Source organism: Engystomops pustulosus, chromosome 7 (assembly GCF_040894005.1).
Source record: "Engystomops pustulosus chromosome 7, aEngPut4.maternal, whole genome shotgun sequence".
NCBI classification, from domain to species: Eukaryota; Metazoa; Chordata; class Amphibia; order Anura; family Leptodactylidae; genus Engystomops; species Engystomops pustulosus.
In genome coordinates, this window is record NC_092417.1 from 180,381,899 (window position 1) to 180,401,973 (window position 20,075).

Genomic DNA, 20,075 nt, shown 5'->3' on the forward strand with positions numbered 1-20,075 from the left:
CAAGACCACACACAAAAGAATGTTTTTGAATGGTTTATTCCTAGATTTTTTTTTTTATGTCATTCAACTTTTTTTTATGTCATTCAGCTTATGTCATTCAAGAGTAATGTATTAGATAACGGTCTGTCGGTGACAATGTGCGTTTCAGACCGTCCAATGAGAACAGGATGCAACAGGACGACTGGCGAATTATCAAGAGAGAGAGAAAACCTGTAAATAACGTAACATTACTCATCTATCAGAACACGAACCAATAGACTTTGGCCTTAAAGGAGTCACAAGAAGTGAGAACAAGAGTTGTTCACCTGCTGCCCCAGCAAAATCAGACAAAAAACACACCAAAAAAATTTACCGGGACGTTATCACATTTGGTCCAGGAAAGAAAAATAATAAAAAACAGAACTAGAAGAAGTTTTTTTTTCAATCATACGGACAGAAGAGTTTTTTGAGGTAAACGGTAAAACAAAAAGATTCCTGGAATTATTTATTTATTTTTGGACAGGATGGTCCACGTAACGTGTGGACCCTGGCGATAAGATACAAAAACAAAAATATTAAATTAACCCATAATTATTTTTGTAAAAATTCTCACTCCCTACCAATTTGGATTTGGTTTAGCAGCATGCAGAACCCAGCTCGGCTTTATTTATTTTTTTTTTAATTTTTCTCTATTTTTAAATATTTTTTCCACGTAAGAGCGTCAGCTGGTTTGCAGTGAAGTTTTTGAGAAGTATGTGCCCCCCCTTTTTTTGGGGGGGGCACTGAGCACCTTCCATCTAATCCAGATCGCGGTACCTACTCTACAGACGACAGACTTCATCTACAAAAACAGTGGTATCAAATGTAAAGCAACGTTCTACGAGAACCCAAAAATATTCCCCCCCGGAGGTGCAACATGAGACCATTCTCTTCCATTGGGAATACACGTAGGAGTGGTCCAAGTCGCTCTACCGTAATCACATGCCAAAAAGTTCATAAGTCCACAAAGGTCAATCCAAAAACTCTTACTAGTATTGACCCAAACACAATGAAATCGGCCAACAAAGTCAACTGGCATCGAGTGGACGAAGTTCCGGAACGCAAACATTTGAGTCCAAAATTCATAGACCTCCCAAAGGGTCAATCAAAGTTCTACTTTCGGAATCGGCCCAGTCCAACTCAGTCTACTGGCAGGGAGTGGCGTAAAGTTCCAACATGCTGACCCATCCAGTCCAAACTTCTAAAGGCAAACATAGTCAATGGTCAATCCAAAAACACCTACTAGTATTGACCCAAACACAACGCAATCGGCCAACTCAGTCTACTGGCATTGAGTGGATGCAACTTCCGGTACGCAAACATTTGAGTCCAAAATTCATAGACCCCCAAAGGGTCAAAGTTCTACTTTCGGAATGAGTCCAACTCAGTCTACTGGAAGGGAGTAGCTTCAAGTTCCAACATGCTGACCCATCCAGTCCAAACTTCTAAAAGGTAGACATAGTCAATTGTCAATCCAAAAAATTGCCAACCCAATATTCTGTAAATTCTTACTTTGAACCATGTTTATTGGCCTAATCCAACTTTATCTACTGGCAGCCACCATGCTGGTTCATCGAAGAGTTCAAACATCTAAAAAGTTTCTGGTCCCACAATACTCAATCCAAAAAGACTTCTTCTAGGCATACGTTGGCCAAGTTCCTTAAGTCCTAGGCCCGAAATCTTACAAAAAATCCATGAAGATGACATGAACTTGGCTCCACAGACTAGACCCAGGGTGTAGGCCTCAGTTGCACCTCAACCAACCATTATCAACGCAACCAACTTTACGAACACATTCCAATACAAATCTGAATTCTCTGGAACGTTTGCAAACTCTCCCCCCCCCCCCCCCCCCCAAATAACAAAACGTAAAAACTTCAAAACTAAAGACCAATAATGCTAATTCCTGAACCCGGTACATACGCCGTTCCGACACGGCGGTCTTACGGATACCTAGCTGAGACAACAACGACGAGACATGAGGTATAGTGGAAAAAAAACAGGAACTTTTTTTTTTTTTTATCTTTTTGGAATTGAGCAGTAATCACATGAAAGTAAAAACTGACAAAAATAAAAAAAAACAAAAAAAAAAAAGTTACATGAAAGGCGACAATATAATTTTCTATGAGAAAATTAAAAAAAATTCTACGTAATGGCAGTAATAAGACATGACATAACAAAAAGGACTACGACGTCATAGCAGCAAAAAATAAAACAATGACATAGATACAGAAAAGCACTGTTTTTTTTGTTTTTTTTTTCTTCAAAAAAAACTTTTCTAAACCATGCTGGGAGTTTTCAATCCATAGCAGCTTTAATAAAACTGGAGAAATCCTCCTTTTTCAGATTTTTTTTTTTTTCCCATTTTTTATTTTTCCTTATTTTTGAAAAAAACTTTATTTTTTTTCTTCTAACAATCAACACCATTGAGGGCAAAATTTTTTTCCTTCTCACGTTTTGCGCAGCACAATACATTCTCCTCCTCCGTAGTCACCGCTTCCCTTCCCAAAAAAAAAAAACAATCCGTAGTTTAAGCAAAACACAAAAAGGTTCAAATGTGCAAAATTTTTTTTAGAAATTTTTGTTTCTTTTAGCTAAACATAAAGTGGTCGGGGAGGGGGAGGGGCCTTTGAGACAGGTCATTTCAAGTACACAATCTCCACCATTCCCAACAAAATTTGGCCTTGTGTCGCGAAATCGAGAAATCGGTGAGGGGAGGGGCCTATGAAACGATATTTAAAGGGGAAGTTGCATTATTATTATTCGTTTTTTTCTCTTAAAGGTGATACTGGCCTAGTGAGGATCTCCTGCAATAAATATTTACTTAAGCCTTAGCGATAAATTATATAGTTTAGTGTTGGAAAAAAAAAAAAAAAAAGAACAAAGAAAAAAACCATAAAACGTGGTAAAGCCTTAAATCTAACTTGCCCTTACGCAAACACGTAAAACGGGACACAGCAGCCGCGGTCACATGGCTAAAGGAGGAAAAACAGATCCCGCGACGGCTGCGTCCGCCATATTCTAACCACATTTTCTAAGACCCGGTGAAGGGGGTGCGGCTCCCGAGATCGTACTAACGACGGCGGCCATCTTGAAAACTATACCGACAATTCGGTAGTCTATCCCTTTAAGGACAGCAACGACTTCCACAATGGCGCCAGTAACGTACTACAACTCCCAGAATGCTCGGAGCCGCAGAGCCCCGCCCCCCCTGCCCACATGAGCTTAATAGTAGTAATCACTTGCTTTGCCGTTCGGTTCCAATGCCGATTCCAAACCATTCCATTTTTTTGTTGATTCCCACATAGAACATAAAAATCGCTAAAAAACGTATAAAACGACCCAAAGTGCTTTGAAATGGAATGGTTTTAGAATAGAACACACAAAGAAAAACTGGTCTGTGGATTGATTCCTGACATATTTGAGGCTTGGGTACACGGTGCAGGGAAAAAAGGGGAGGGGCTGATGCCAGTTTTTGAAAAAATTTTCTGCTTCTTTCTTTTTTTTTTTTTTTCTGTTTTTTTTTTTTTTTGCTTAAACACAAAAGGCAGCTACAAAAAAAAAAAAAAAAAATTATCAAAGATTATAAAAATATAATAATATATTACCATCGCTATCTCTTAATAATAGAGTAAAATAGAGGGTGGTAAAAACTAAAGCCTTGAAAAAAAAAAAAAAAACACCAAAAAAAACTGGCATCCTACAAGCCATAGGCGCAGGCAATCCACAGCCAATACATAAAAGGGTTAACATATAGTAATGCACTATACTAAGCATATACTATGGGTTACATGAACCATCCATAAAGTGAAGAGGATAAAAAAGGCGTAAAAAACAAAAAAACGGCAGGTATAGAGAGGATATAAAGTGACTACATGCAATAGCAAGCAGATGATAGAGAAGGCGAGAACGCAAAAAAAGCAAAAAGGAAGAAAAAAATTGGAAAAACTCTAACTAAAAGCCTCTTCTACCTTAAAAAAATGGCGCTTTACACATAAGGAACCAAAAATAAGTTTTTTGTTTTTTTAGTACCTCCCCTGGAGACATTGGTCTTGTGTTAATGTCTATCTTTACAACATACAGACATGAACACATATAATAGAAAACTAGCTGATTACTGTCTTATAAAAATTCTCTTTTTTTTTTTCTAGCACAAACCCCGCGGTGGCGGCGGCAGCGGCGGCTCATGCGAATACTATTTTCTTCTTTTTGTTTTTTTTTCTGAGAGTTTTTTTTTTTCCGCGTATTATTTTTAGGTCACAGGATTATAGGAGGATATATATACGTCCATGGGGATCGGAGAAGTTCATTCCCAGGAAGAGACATATCTGCTCCTCACATTCTGTTCCCAAAAAGTCAGATTTTTTATATTTTTTTTCCCCACCCTAATTCCGTAATCAGATGTTGACGTCCCGGACATCGGTTGGGGTGCAGGAAAGGTCTGTTTCGTCTATCACGGACTTTGTGTCTGTGGAAATATTGATCTGTTGGGATGCGTGACGCAAACTGGACTCTAGGAGCAACTCGATCTGTTCCTGGCAGGCCCGTAAACAGTCCTGGGGAGGGAAAGAGAAGATAAAAATCGGTTAGGATCCAGGGTTACCTCACATTAGTCCAAATTTTTAAGGAAAACGTCTCAGTGTTTGTTGTAAATAAAGTTAATTGAAGCAAAACAACAACAGGCCTCGATTCTCAAAACTGAACATACTGTGTTGCCCCTAACAACCAATCGGAACTTTGCTTTGATTCAAATCCTGGCTCTGGATAAATGAAAGCTGTGCCCTGATTGGATGCCATGGGTAACACAGCAATATATAGTCTATAAACGCGTTCAGACAGCGCAGTCAGTGGCTGTGGCCACAGAACTTTGTACTACACATCTCAATAATCTAGAAAACATTACACATGAAGTAAACATGAAGAAGGTTTACTGATTGTGTTCTAATGAATGTTATAAATAAAGTTTAAAGAAAATAACCCTGTGTGTGAGCATTCTTCAACAAACTTTATTCAAAGGAAAGACAATGTAAACAAAAAGAAAATCTGCTTTAGTGGGCAATTAAAAAACAAACTAGAAATTACAAAAAGTAATCAAATGTAAACAGAGGCCTAGGTAGCGGCTGATAACAGAGAACAATGCTGTTATCTGGGTAATTAAGCTCAGGATAATCATCTTCCTAACCACACGGGCCTAATAAAGGTATCTGTGCGGCCCCCGTGACATGTGTTTCACAGAATTCTGTGGTCAGATGGAAATTGCTTGAGGCAGCGAAATAACGGGGGCACTTACTTTACCCTCCGCTACTTACTGCCAAAAAATTTTCTGCTTCACTACTCAGATTCTTGCTGCCCACAATGTAGATTAATTATACGATTGAGGACTAACTGGCCCTGCCTAATTACTTCTAGGGCCGGAAAGTTATACCCCCCAACAGCAGGCGAGGAGTCAGGACGGAGAAAGTGGCGGCCATGTTGTGGAGAGGACCAAAACAGAATCAGAACGAAAGCTACTTAAATCAGGAATCAGAGCAACTCCTGAGGGGTCATGATGCAGAGAGTGGCGGCCATATTGTGGACCGGATCAAAGAAGCTTCTGAGGAGATCGGATACAGAGAGTGGCGGCCATGTTGTGGACCGGATACAGAGAGCGGCGGCCATGTTGTGGACTGACCCAGATCAGCTTCCGAGGAAATCGGATACAGAGAGTGGCGGCCATGTTGTGGGCCAGATCAAAGAAGCTTCTGAGGAGATCGGATACAGAGAGTGGCGGCCATGTTGTGGACCGGATCAAAGAAGTTTCTGCGGAGATCGGATACAGAGAGCAGCGGCCAGGTTGTGGACAGACCCAGATCAGCTTCCGAGGAAATCGGATACAGAGAGTGGCGGCCATGTTGTGGGCCAGATCAAAGAAGCTTCTGAGGAGATCGGATACAGAGAGTGGCGGCCATGTTGCGGACCGGATCAAAGAAGTTTCTGCGGAGATCGGATACAGAGAGCAGCGGCTAGGTTGTGGACAGACCCAGATCAGCTTCTGAGGAAATCGGATACAGAGAGTGGCGGCCATGTTGTGGACCAGATCAAAGCAGCTTCTGAGGAGATCAGATACAGAGAGAGGCGGCCATGTTGTGGACCGGCCCAGATCAGCTCCTCATAAATCAGGATGCAGAAACCGGTGGCCATATTATGGCCTACAACAGATCAGCTTCCGAGGAGTCAGGACATATGAAACTGGCTGCCATATTGTAGGCTGGATCAGATTAGTTTTCGAGGCGAAAGAACATGAAAAGTCGTGGCCATGTTGTGGACAGAACCAAAAGGAGTTCCCAAGGAGCCGGGACTCAGATAGAGGCGGCCATGTTGTAGACCACAGCAGCTCCTTTGGAGACAGGACAGACAGTGGCGGCCATGTTGTGGGCTGGTGTCATGGCACAATGTGCCTCATACCTCAGTCATCTGATTATTGCCGCGTCGCCTTCTCCTCACAGAAGGTTATTTTCACAATTTGCTGAGTCAGCAGAGTCCGCAGATGGGACTAAATGGTGTTTACCGAGGAAAGAGTCAGCTGCCAAATGTGGAAAATCTAATTCACTTCCCAGAAAGAAAGAGAAGCAGATTCTGTTGTTTATCACCTGATGAGCGGCTGTCAATTTGTCCGGGTCGTGTTATTGATTAACCCCGGGCTGGCCGCACGCGTCACTCCTGTAACCTGGGAGTACACAGCATGAGGGCGGCCATACACCTCCTAGGAGGCCCCGAGTACCTCTGATGTGTACGTACGCGGCACGGCTGGACATACATGTCAATGGGGTGATACCACGGACCGTCTGTGGTCAGGATTAGGGAACGGCCTCCTCCTATGGGTCAATGACTACAGCCTCCCGCTCACTGGAGTGCATCACTCAAGGTCAAAGGCCATGGGTCAGAAGCCCCCCCACCAATCCGTCACAACACCAGCTACTGTAAGCTTTACCAATCTCATAGAATGTTACTTACCGGGTCACATTTGATGACTTGTGATAAGAAGAGGGTGAGGTGCTGAGAAGAGAAGATGCTGTCTGTGTTCCCCAAATTTAGACCCTGTATGGCGGCTGCTACACTCCCAGCTGCGATCATGGAGGGGGGGTTGGATACAAACTTTACATCTGCAAGGAAGAAGAGGGATACGGATTAGTCAAAAGTTATAGAATCTCAAGAGAAGTGATCTATGATTAGATATAGCGCCACCATTGTCCATAGGCTGTGTCATGCATTGCAGCTTTAACCAATTCGAAGCTTTTTGTAATTATATTACACTGATTTAAAGAGTGGTCATATACTCCTGCTATTGGAATCAACACAGAGAACCTTTCTAAGTGAACAGCACCAGTCTCTGTGTAGTGGTCAAGCTGTGTTACTACAGCTCAGCTCCCAATCTCTGGAATAGGAGCTGCAGGCACCCAACCTGGCAATAATAGGGTGGCCCCAAGTTGGGTTCAAGGTGGTTAGATCAGTAACATCATCATCATCATCAGGTGGACAACTCATTGAGCTGCAATACCAGAGGCAGCCTATAGTCACGTATGGCGCCGTTTCCACAAGTAAAATCGTATTCTATGCCATGTCAATCATTAGTATTGAATGGAATTATAATGGCGGTAAATACTGACACAGTTCATGGTTCTACACACTGTACTGACGCCTGCGGACCCTTGGCAGATGTCAAATTGTCTTCTAAGAGTTTAATCCGACAAAGTGCTGTAAGAAGCCGGCCCCCGGCGGCGCCCCCTGCTCGGGGTACAGTACAAGTCATGTAACACAATCAAGTCACTTTTACTTCCTTGCACAAAAGAATTCGGCTTTTCAAAGTGACCTGGTAACGCTCTCCCCTCCGGCGGGCACATTACAGTCCCCACCCCCCTCCGCCCCAGGATTAAGGGCCTGAATGGTTTCCCAAAGTGACAGCGAGCGCTTAGTCATAAATATGTGACCGGCAAGCGCCTATTCCGACCAGGATGGCACCTTTAGAAATCCTTTGTCACAGCAAACCTGCCAGTCACTGGCCGAAATCCATCCATCATGACAACAGAGCCGGGTGCTGGGGGTCCCAACACAGGCGGCACCTCGCTCCATTCTGCCGGGACACAATGGTGCCGGGACACTGGGACCTCGGCCAAGCGGCATTGCTGTAGGTCTATACAAAGGAGGTCTCGTGTTTCCTGAAGAGGCCGGACTGCCCCATTCAGCGGGAATAATCCACAGCCTTTCTCCTCCGGGCAGCAGATTGCCAGCAAAGAATAACTTAAAAATGGTGGAAGAAGAGCTGACAATCTAAGAGTTATCACCATTCAGCTTAGAATAGAGACGCCACACTACCCATGTAGTATGATGTATGACCCATCCTGCCCCCCACTGGTCATATCAGTACACACATCCTGGGGCAGCTGGCACTGGGGGGGGATGTAGTGTTAGAGGCACCCTACTGCCCCCATAGTGTATGATCTATCCTGACCCCAGTGGGCATATCAGTCCCCACATCCCGGGGCGGCCAGCACTAGGGGGGGATGTAATGTTAGAGGCACCCTACTTCCCCCATAGTGTATGACCCATCCTGACCCCAGTGGGCATATCAGTACACACATCCCGGGGCAGCTGGCACTGGGGGGATGTAATGTTAGAGGCACCCTACTGCCCCCATAGTGTATGACCCATCCTGACCCCAGTGGGCATATCAGTACACACATCCTGGGGCAGCTGGCACTGGGGGGGGGATGTAATGTTAGAGGCACCCTACTGCCCCCATAGTGTATGATCCATCCTGACCCCAGTGGGCATATCAGTCCCCACATCCCGGGGCGGCCGGCACTAGGGGGGGGATGTAATGTTAGAGGCACCCTACTGCCCCCATAGTGTATGACCCATCCTGCCCCCCACTGGTCATATCAGTACACACATCCTGGGGCAGCTGGCACTGGGGGGGGGGATGTAATGTTAGAGGCACCCTACTGCCCCCATAGTGTATGACCCATCCTGCCCCCCACTGGTCATATCAGTACACACATCCTGGGGCAGCTGGCACTGGGGGGGGGATGTAATGTTAGAGGCACCCTACTGCCCCCATAGTGTATGGCCCATCCTGCCCCCCACTGGTCGTGCCACTACACACATCCCGGGGCGGGCGGCACTAGGGGGGGGGGGATGTAGTGTTAGAGGCACCTTATTGCCCTCACAGTGTATGGCCCATCCTGCCCCCCAGTGGTCACACTAGTACACACATCCCGGGGCGGCCGGCACTAGGGGGGGGATGTAGTGTTAGAGGCACCCTACTGCCCCCATAGTGTATGACCCATCCTGCCCCCCACTGGTCGTGCCACTACACACATCCCGGGGCGGCCGGCACTAGGGGGGGGGGAGTAATGTTAGAGGCACCCTACTGCCCCCATAGTGTATGACCCATCCTGCCCCCCACTGGTCACACTAGTACACACATCCCGGGGCGGGCGGCACTAGGGGGGGGGGAGAATGTAGTGTTAGAGGCACCCTACTGCCCCCATAGTGTATGATCCATCCTGACCCCAGTGGTCACACTAGTACACACATCCCGGGGCGGCCGGCACAAGGGGGGGGGATGTAGTGTTAGAGGCACCCTACTTCCCCCATAGTGTATGATCCATCCTGACCCCAGTGGGCATATCAGTCCCCACATCCCGGGGCGGCTGGCACTAGGGGGGGGCTGTAATGTTAGAGGCACCCTACTGCCCCCATAGTGTAAGACCCATCCTGCCCCCCACTGGTCATATCAGTCCCCACATCCCGGGGCGGGCGGCACTAGGGGGGGGATGTAGTGTTAGAGGCACCCTACTGCCCCCATAGTGTAAGACCCATCCTGCCCCCCACTGGTCGCGCCAGTACACACATCCCGAGGCGGCCGGCACTGGGGGGATGTAGTGTTTGCAGAGTCATGGCTGAAGTTTGTTTTAGGAACCTGCTCTGAAAAATGAACTGTTGACACAAAGCAGCGACACCCCCCCCTCCGTGCTATGTGCTGTTTATTTACTCGTCCTTTAAGCCCTTCTGATAGAATAATGAACTGCTGGCTTCATTAATCACAGTGGTGCCCAATCGCCTAGAAAGAGCCAAGGGTAACCCTTTACGGGACATGAGCGCTACCAATGCCTCGAGGATCTCATATACTCCTGGGTAACATGACCGTCTCTGTATAGAGTCTACCAAGAGTCCAAAAGTCCATCAAAGAAGTCCACGCACCATCATAGAACCTCTACCATACATCATCCGAGGATCTCGTGTAACATCCAGGAAGTCCACGCACCATCATAGAACCTCTTAACATCTAAGAAGTTCCTGCATCATCCGAGGATCTCATGTAACATCCAGGAAGTCCATGCACCATCTAAGAACCTCAAATACCATTCGGGAAGCCTATGCAACATCTACGTATCTCAATCAGAAGATGTAAGAACCCGTATACCATGCAAGAAGACCATGCTCCACTCTAAGCAATTCAGAAGCTACGATGAAGTCAATGCACCATCTAAGAATTATTCTACCAAACAAGGAGGCCAAAGACCCTCTAGAGACTTCTCAAGCCATCGAAAACCCGCACCCCATGTCCATGAACCTTCTGAGAGATTCTCTGGGCTGAGATGGAGTTTCAAAGTCACTGTTGGTGGATGGACCTTCAAATCGGGAAGACAATTTCTTAGAGCCTCTCGCCTTGGAAATCCATGTGACATCTAGGAAATTTACTCCCCATCTATGATCTCAGTCATCAGCCAAGAATCCCACTCCCCATTTAGGAAGTCTATGCGCCATCTTCAAAACGTTATGCTCCTTCTATGAAGTACATGCTCTGTCTAAGAAGTTCTCTTCCCGATTTGAAGGTCTTTCCCACCAACTAAGACGTGAAGAACCCGTAGTAGATCTTGGCCAAGTACTCGAGTACTCCCCATTTAGGACCCCCCTCATCTCCAAGATGTAATAAAATGAATGAATTGATACAATAAAGTATAATGGAGTATCTTCTCTCCCAGAATCCCCGGGGGTCAGCGGCCTATGGCGGGGGCTGATGGAGGGTCTCATACTCCAGACAGGCGGCACGTCCCGGGTTATTATTCTCTTTATATGCGGGATGGGATAATGGGGGCAGAGACCACTAATTTCGGCATATTAATCAGGGGGCCCCCGACCCTGCACTTGGAGTGTGTCAGCATTGTCGGACCCCATTGCTTCATCTTGCGCTATTGAACGCTCAGGAACAAGAGAGAAGCGCGGAGATGAATTAAACCTGACACGGGCACAAAAGAAAAGGGGCCCCCGCACATGGCGCAGCCTATCCCAGACTTCATCCAAAAAGAATAAACAAGCTCAAGAAAAGAGCGGCAGCCACCATGAAGGGACACAAAGCAGCGGCCAGGCCGCGCAGCTCCGAGGGAGGGGGGGGACCCCCCCATGTAAGAGGAGACGTCCCTCCGTCTGAGAGCCATGAATGAAAAGCCTTTCATGCCGCCAAATCACACTGGAGGACATCAATCACAGCAAGAAGAGGCAACAGGCGGGAACTGCCCTCACAGCTCCGCGCCAAGGTGCGCAACGCTTCCCGCGCACGAGGGGCACAATCACCCACCCCCCGCCGCAACGCAAGGGGGAAAGAGTCAACATTATACCGGCACATGCCACAAAGGAAAACCATTCACCCCACCGGACTCATGTGTACAGAGAACAGGAGGATAGATAGATAGGAGATAGATAGGAGATAGATAGATATGAGATAGATAGATAGATGATAGATAGATAGATAGATAGATAGATAGATAGATAGATAGATAGATAGATAGATAGATAGGAGATAGATAGATAGATATATAGGAGATAGATAGATAGATAGATAGATAGGAGATAGATAGATAGGAGATAGATAGATAGATAGGAGATAGATAGATAGATGATAGATGATAGATAGATAGGAGATAGATAGATAGATATATAGGAGATAGATAGATAGATAGATAGATAGATAGATAGATAGATAGGAGATAGATAGATAGATAGGAGATAGATAGATAGATGATAGATGATAGATAGATAGGAGATAGATAGATAGATAGATAGATAGATAGGAGATAGATAGATAGATGATAGATAGATAGATAGATAGATAGATAGATAGATAGATAGGAGATAGATAGATAGATAGATAGATAGATAGATAGATAGATAGATAGATAGATAGGAGATAGATAGATAGATAGGAGATAGATAGATAGATGATAGATGATAGATAGATAGGAGATAGATAGATAGATAGATAGATAGGAGATAGATAGGAGATAGATAGATAGATAGATAGGAGATAGATAGATAGGAGATAGATAGATAGGAGATATATAGATAGATAGGAGATAGGAGATAGATAGATAGATAGATAGATAGGAGATAGATAGATAGATAGGAGATAGGAGATAGATAGATAGATAGGAGATAGATAGATATGAGATAGATATAGATAGATAGATATGAGATAGATATAGATAGATAGATAGGAGATAGATAGATAGATAGGAGATAGATAGATAGATAGGAGATAGATAGATAGATAGGAGATAGATAGATAGATAGATGATAGATAGATAGGAGATAGATAGATAGATAGATAGGAGATAGATAGATAGATAGGAGATAGATAGATAGGAGATAGATAGATAGATAGGAGATAGGAGATAGATAGATAGATAGATAGATAGGAGATAGATAGATAGGAGATAGATAGATAGGAGATAGATAGATAGGAGATAGATAGATAGATAGGAGATAGATAGATAGATAGATAGATAGGAGATAGATAGGAGATAGATAGATAGGAGATAGATAGATAGGAGATAGATAGATAGATAGATAGGAGATAGATAGATAGATAGATAGGAGATAGATAGATAGATAGATAGGAGATAGATAGATATGAGATAGATATAGATAGATAGATATGAGATAGATATAGATAGATAGATAGGAGATAGATAGATAGATAGATAGGAGATAGATAGATAGATAGATAGGAGATAGATAGATAGGAGATAAATAGATAGATAGATAGTTTGGTTCACAAGCTTCATCACACCAGGATGATAGAACAATCTGTACATAGATATTCTGCAGATTCATAGACCTCCAGGTTCCGGAGCGTTCTATACAGTGACATAACCAGCAGTACTGAACTACCACTCTCATTCTGCATCTGTGGGCTCAGGCTGGGAGTTGTAGTATCAGCACCTCTGGAGGGTGACAGATGGGCGGATGTAATTGTATATCCTACACGTCCTATAGAAATATCCGGTGACTCGCCCGGGGAATCTGATGACGCCGCATGCACCTTACCCTGAAACAACAGCGAGGCGGATCAAAGTACCGCACTCCAAAGACGAGCCGCCGACCTTTGAACCGCGTGTGCATTCAGCAGGTTCAGCGGCCGGAGCTCACACATCAGGTCAGCGCGGCCGGGCAATGTCACCCGCAGCACACAGGGGGTTAACCACAACACACTGGGTCCAGACTGCGGGTCACCGGGGCTCATCCAGTGCCGTCAGGGCGGCTGCGGCTGATCCGGCACATAACGTGACAGCGCCAAAGCGGGTTCTGTGACATTCCCAAACTAAGGGGAGGGGGGGCAAATAATTTGTGAGCAGTTTGGTACAACTACAGCGCCCACGGATCATTAACACCTCCCGCCTGGCGCTGGTATGCCGGTCATGTGACTCACCGGTTAGATCACCATTACGTGTTATTGGTGACAACATATAAACTGGTTACATTGCAGATCTGTATATAGAGGGATACAAGACGCCCTCTTAAAGGGGCACATCTGTCATCTTATGTCATTGCCGTATGATGGACTGGTCACATTGTATGGAAATCCCAGAAATCTATAAGTAGACGCCCTCTTAAAGGGGCAGATCTATAATCTTATGTAACCCCCATGTCATTAACTAGTCACATTGTATCAATATCCTGGGCATCTATATAAGATACATACATGCACGCTTAAAGGGGCAGCTCTGTCACCTTATGCAATCACCATGTTAGGAACTGGAGTACAATGTGTCAATATCCTGGGAATCTATATAAAGGGATACATGTATGGAAATTCCAGGAATCTATATAGAGAGACAAGTATATACGCTCTTAAAGGGGCAGATCTGTCAGCTTATGTAGCCCCCATGTCAGGAACTGGTTACATTATATATATATATTCCCAGAATATTGATACATGTATGGAGATTGCAGGAATCTGTATATATAGGAATATAATCCCCATACATGTATCAATATTCCGGGAATATAAATATATATATATATATATATATATATATATATATATAATGTAACCAGTTCCTGACATGGGGGTTACATAAGACGACAGATCTGCCCCTTTAAGAGCGTATATACTTGCCTCTCTATATAGATTCCTGCAATCTCCATACATGTATCCCTTTATATAGATTCCCAGGATATTGATACATTGTACACCAGTTCCTGACATGGGAGTGACATTAGATGACGGATCTTCTCCTTTAAGAGGGCGTCTTTGTATTCCTCTATATACAGATTCCTGCAAAGACGCCCTATTAAAGGAGCAGATCCGTCATCTTATGTGACCCCCATGTCAGGAACTGGTTACATTGTATCAATATCCTGGGATATCCTGCGCTCTTAAAGGGGCAGATCTGTAATCCCATGCAATCACCATGTTAACAACTGGTTACATTCTATAGATTCCCAGGATATTGATACAAAGAGATACATATATATATATATATATATATAGATCCCAGGAATCTATAAGTAGACGCCCTCTTAAAGGGGCAGATCTGTCATCTTATGTAATCACCATGTCAGGGCTGGCAGATGAAACACTCCTCACATGCCTCAGTCTGTGGTGGGCAGAGGCAGCAGCTCCCCGAGGGGCATCGTCAGCAGTGGGTGTCACTTTCACTGGCACAGATGAGGGGTGACCATTAGCACACAATGATCTGCTTGGCTGCACCGCGCCGGCTCTCACAATGGACGCTTATTTATCCCATACACAATGCGGGGGCTTCCAGTTGGCAAAACAACAGTGGCGCGGCGCTGCTCCGTGCCAATCACATCCAATTAAAGCGAGCTGCCGCGCCACGCACCGGGGGCCTCATTACATACAAGGCTCCTGAGGCTGAAGGAAGGGGCTCCACGCCGTCGCTCACGACTTACCTTTTCCAGCACATTTTTTTTTAACCCCCATAGTCAGTAATCCACAATACAACGTTAGGGCGAGCATTTCCTTATAACACCCGTACCTGTAGCACAGAGAGCCACAAAAGTCTGGGCGTGTTTGCGGATGATCTGCTTGGTGTCGGCAGTCAGTGACATTTTGTCAAGAAAATGTTCAATAAAGTCATGAGGCGTCACAGAGGCCATGTCCCACTTCAGCTTGTTCAGTATTAACAGCTCCATGATCTGCGGGGAGACAAGGGTTAACAGTCAGGAGCCACATAGGAACACACAGCGGGGTAAATACATATATACAGCTGACGTATACAGAGCCCAATTGTATCCATAGGGTATATAGATATACAGATGGTATATCCAGAGCCCAGGCATGCTACAGGGGTATACAGAGCCCAATTGTATCCATAGGGTATATAGATATACAGATTACGTATCCAGAGCCCAGGCATCCTACAGGGGTATACAGAGCCCAATTGTATCCATAGGGTATATAGATATACAGATGGTATATCCAGAGCCCAGGCATGCTACAGGGGTATACAGAGCCTAATTGTATCCATAGGGTATATAGATATACAGATTACGTATCCAGAGCCCAGGCATCCTACAGGGGTATACAGAGCCCAATTGTATCCATAGGGTATATAGATATACAGATTACGTATCCAGAGCCCAGGCATGCTACAGGAATATGCAGAGCCTACATTGTATACCTGATCTATATACCTTATGGATAGGATACGGATCCTATGTTGTATCATATATATATATACCTTGTATTTACAGTGTATATAAATACATAGATGATGTATACAGGCTTGTCATATAGCTATATAAAGGACATGTGCATGCTATATGAGTACATAGATGCAATAGTGTACCCCTAGGGCATATAGATAAAGTGGATATATAGATGATGTATACATAACACAAGTATGCTATCGGGCCATACAACTTACACAGAAGATGCATATGTATCCAGCAATGTTTTTTGGGCTTTTTGGGCTCATACAGGATTTTTACACAGCCGAGCTATATTGATATGGTGGGTAAATATATATGATGTATATATAACACTGACATGCTATATGGGTATATAGATCCTATATAGAGACCGTAGTCTCTACAGATATATGGGGTATGTATACTTTATGAGTATACAGATCCCACATTGCAACTACAGGGTATATACATGATGTAGATCACACATACATAATATATGTGTATAAAGATAATATCTGTATACACAACGTATGCATGCTATATAGATATAGAGGTGTTATATCTAAATATGGCGGCTATATAGATGATAAATAATATACCATCCCTGTGCACATGTGTATTTAGTGGGTGTACATATGATATGTACTATGCACAGGGATGTATACGAATATGAATGGGTGTATATATTATATGTACTATGCACAAGGATGTATATGAGTATACGGTGGGTGTATACGTGATATATACGATGCACAGGGATGGCATATGTGTATATGGTGGGTGTATATGTGATATATTTCCTATGCACAGGGCTGGAATATGGGTATATGTTGGGTGTATATGTGATATATACTATGCACAGGGATGGTATATATGTTATGTGCATGTGGTGGATATATATGTGATATATACTATGCACAGGGATGGTATATATGTTATGTGCATGTGGTGGATATATATGTGATATATACTATGCACAGGGATGGTATATGAGTATATATATATATGTTATGTGCATGTGGTGGATGTATATGTGATATATACTATGCACAGGGATGGTATATATGTTATGTGCATGTGGTGGATGTATATGTGATATATACTATGCACAGGGATGGTATATGAGTATATATATGTTATTGGCATGCGGTGGGTATATAGATGATTTGCACACAAATGTTTATGATAATAATAATAAATCTAATGTCACGGATGGAAGTAACTACAATCTCCAGCTGTTGTAGAACTACAACTCCCAGCATCTAGTTAGTTACAGGTTGGGTGCAGTTGCAGCCTTCCTCCTCGTGAGGGCGCCAGATCCTCAGCGAATGGCCCCCGCATGTGGTCGGAGCGTGGTACATAAATGTTACATTGTTCCTGATTTCATAGGAAATTGCATTATACGCTCCTTTTTTTTTTCCCAAAACATTCCCAGTTTGTTCGCTGCATTGTGACCGACCGCAAAGGAAGCGCCGCTTTATGGTGGTGACCTAGAAAGGATTCGCAGCACTAAATGGGCCCCATTTATGGCACAAAGGGCCCGGAGAACATATGCGCAGCCGCTTATGGACAGTAAACAGGAAATTACCAGTAACTCCTCCGGCCTGATGGAATTATCCGTGTAAATACACAGCTTCTCCGCTGTTAGAGGGATGGTCTCCTTCATTTTGGATGCAAGGAACATGCAGGACGCCCCCAGGAGTTGTAATCGGCTTTTCTTGAGCGGCTCCACAGAAAGGAATCTGTCCAGATAGTTCATGGCCAGTGGGAAAACTTCCTCTTCACACTTTTGTTCTTCACAGACCTGGGGGTGGGGGGGGGGGGAGAAGTTCTGGTCAGACTGGGCCGGGCTCAGGGTGCACATGTTACAGATGTAGCAGAGCCGAGCTCTCCAATGCAACACAGTGACCAACCCGGCTCTGCTACACCCACATACATTGTATATGACACAGAGAGAGGAGTCTGCAACAATGTAACAACAAATGGTAAATATTATGCAAATAACAAAGAGACTAAGAAATGTTTGGCTTCTATTCCGGAGACTTTTGCAGGATTTCAGACAAGGATTTTGGGAAGGTTTCTGCAGGCAGCTGACAAGGGGTTAAGGAGTAAAATGAGAGCAGGAGCCCCCAGCACCCAGCACCCACCTCCAGCATCCATGTGGCCACGATCTTCCTCATGTAGGGCAGGATCTCCTTCTGGACACACTTAAAGTAGTTGCTGGACGGGCAGCAGGTCTCCTCCGCCTTCAGCATAGTCTGCAGGACCCGCTCCGTCAGCAGGTTCCGGTCCAGATGGGCCCTCCTGATGGTGTCCACCTCACAGCACAGCAGCTCCATGGTGGGTGTCCGGGAGCCCGTGCAACAGAGGGAATGAGAGAAAGAGAAAGAGGAGCAGGGGCTCAGCTTAAACATGGCCCAGGTCCTCCTCCTCCTCCTCCTCCTCTGCAACAATGATGATGCCTGGGGGAGGAGGAGGAGGAGGGAGCACCAGCCTAATAGAGATATACCCCTAGTGGGAGACAAAGCCTCTGGATACCATGCTGCACCTATATACCATGGCAGCTATATACTGTGCAGCATGCCTCTATATACTGTGCTGCATGCCTCTATATACTGTGCAACATGCCTCTGTATACTGTGCCTATATACCATGCCTCTATATACTGTGCTGCATGCCTCTATATACTGCCTCTATATACTGTGCAACATGCCTCTGTATACTGTGCCTATATACCATGCCTCTATATACTGTGCAACATGCCTCTATATACTGTGCCTATATACCATGCCTCTATATACTGTGCCTATATACCATGCCTCTATATACTGTGCTGCATGCCTCTATATACTGCCTCTATATACTGTGCAACATGCCTCTGTATACTGTGCCTATATACCATGCCTCTATATACTGTGCTGCATGCCTCTATATACTGCCTCTATATACTGTGCAACATGCCTCTGTATACTGTGCCTATATACCATGCCTCTGTATACTGTGCCTATATACCATGCCTCTATATACTGTGCTGCATGCCTCTATATACTGCCTCTATATACTGTGCAACATGCCTCTATATACTGTGCTGCATGCCTCTATATACTGTGCCAATATACCATGCCTCTATATACTGCCTCTGTATACTGTGCAGCGTGCCTCTATATACCATGCATCTATATACTGCACCTATATACCATGTCCCAATATACTGTGCCTCTATACACTGTGCAGCATGCCTCTATATACCATCCCTCTATATACCGTGTTTCTGTATACTGTGCACCATGCCTCTGTATATACTGTCCATATGGGCCTTGCCTGTATACTGCGTCTTGTGCACTTTGCCTCTGTATAATGTACCATGATCTGGAAAATCACTGACAGTTGCAGCCATATATGCAGGTACAAGGCTCAGAGTCTTTACAGCTCCTGATCTCATCCACCCCCACACAAGCAGAACTGGTGGCAACAGGTTACAGTCATCTCTGACACCTCACACAAAGCCGGAGATGCAGCAGAGCTGGTTCTGTCATTTGGTGTTGCATCATTTGTGCTCAGTAACATGAAGGTAATGAGCTGATCTGTGCACCTCAGCTCTGCTGCATCTGTCCACCTCAGCTCTGCTGCATCTGTCCACCTCAGCTCTGCTGCATCTGTGCACCTCAGCTCTGCTGCATCTGTCCACCTCAGCTCTGCTGCATCTGTCCACCTCAGCTCTGCTGCATATGTCCACCTCAGCTCTGCTGCAATAGTCCACCTCAGCTCTGCTGCATCTGTCCACCTCAGCTCTGCTGCAATAGTCCACCTCAGCTCTGCTGCATCTGTCCACCTCAGCTCTGCTGCAATAGTCCACCTCAGCTCTGCTGCAATAGTCCACCTCAGCTCTGCTGCATCTGTCCACCTCAGCTCTGCTGCATCTGTCCACCTCAGCTCTCCTACATTTGTCCACCTCAGCTCTGCTACATCTGTCCACCTCAGCACTGCTGCATCTGTCCACCTCAGCACTGCTACATCTGTCCACCTCTGCTACATCTGTCCACCTCAGCTCTGCTACATCTGTGCACCTCAGCTCTGTG

At 44.9% G+C, this 20,075-nt stretch overlaps 1 protein-coding gene across 1 annotated transcript; it reads right to left on the reverse strand.

The window, feature by feature from the left end:
* Window positions 1-17: 17 nt before the first annotated feature.
* Window positions 18-18,440, reverse strand: CCND1 (cyclin D1). Its single transcript, XM_072119129.1, has 5 exons — window positions 18,144-18,440; window positions 17,585-17,800; window positions 15,342-15,501; window positions 7,012-7,160; window positions 18-4,574 (listed from the first exon to the last, which is right to left on the reverse strand). Exons 1-5 carry the CDS (start codon window positions 18,408-18,410, stop codon window positions 4,416-4,418), a joined length of 951 nt encoding a protein of 316 aa, XP_071975230.1. The 5' UTR covers window positions 18,411-18,440; the 3' UTR covers window positions 18-4,415.
* Window positions 18,441-20,075: the final 1,635 nt, after the last annotated feature.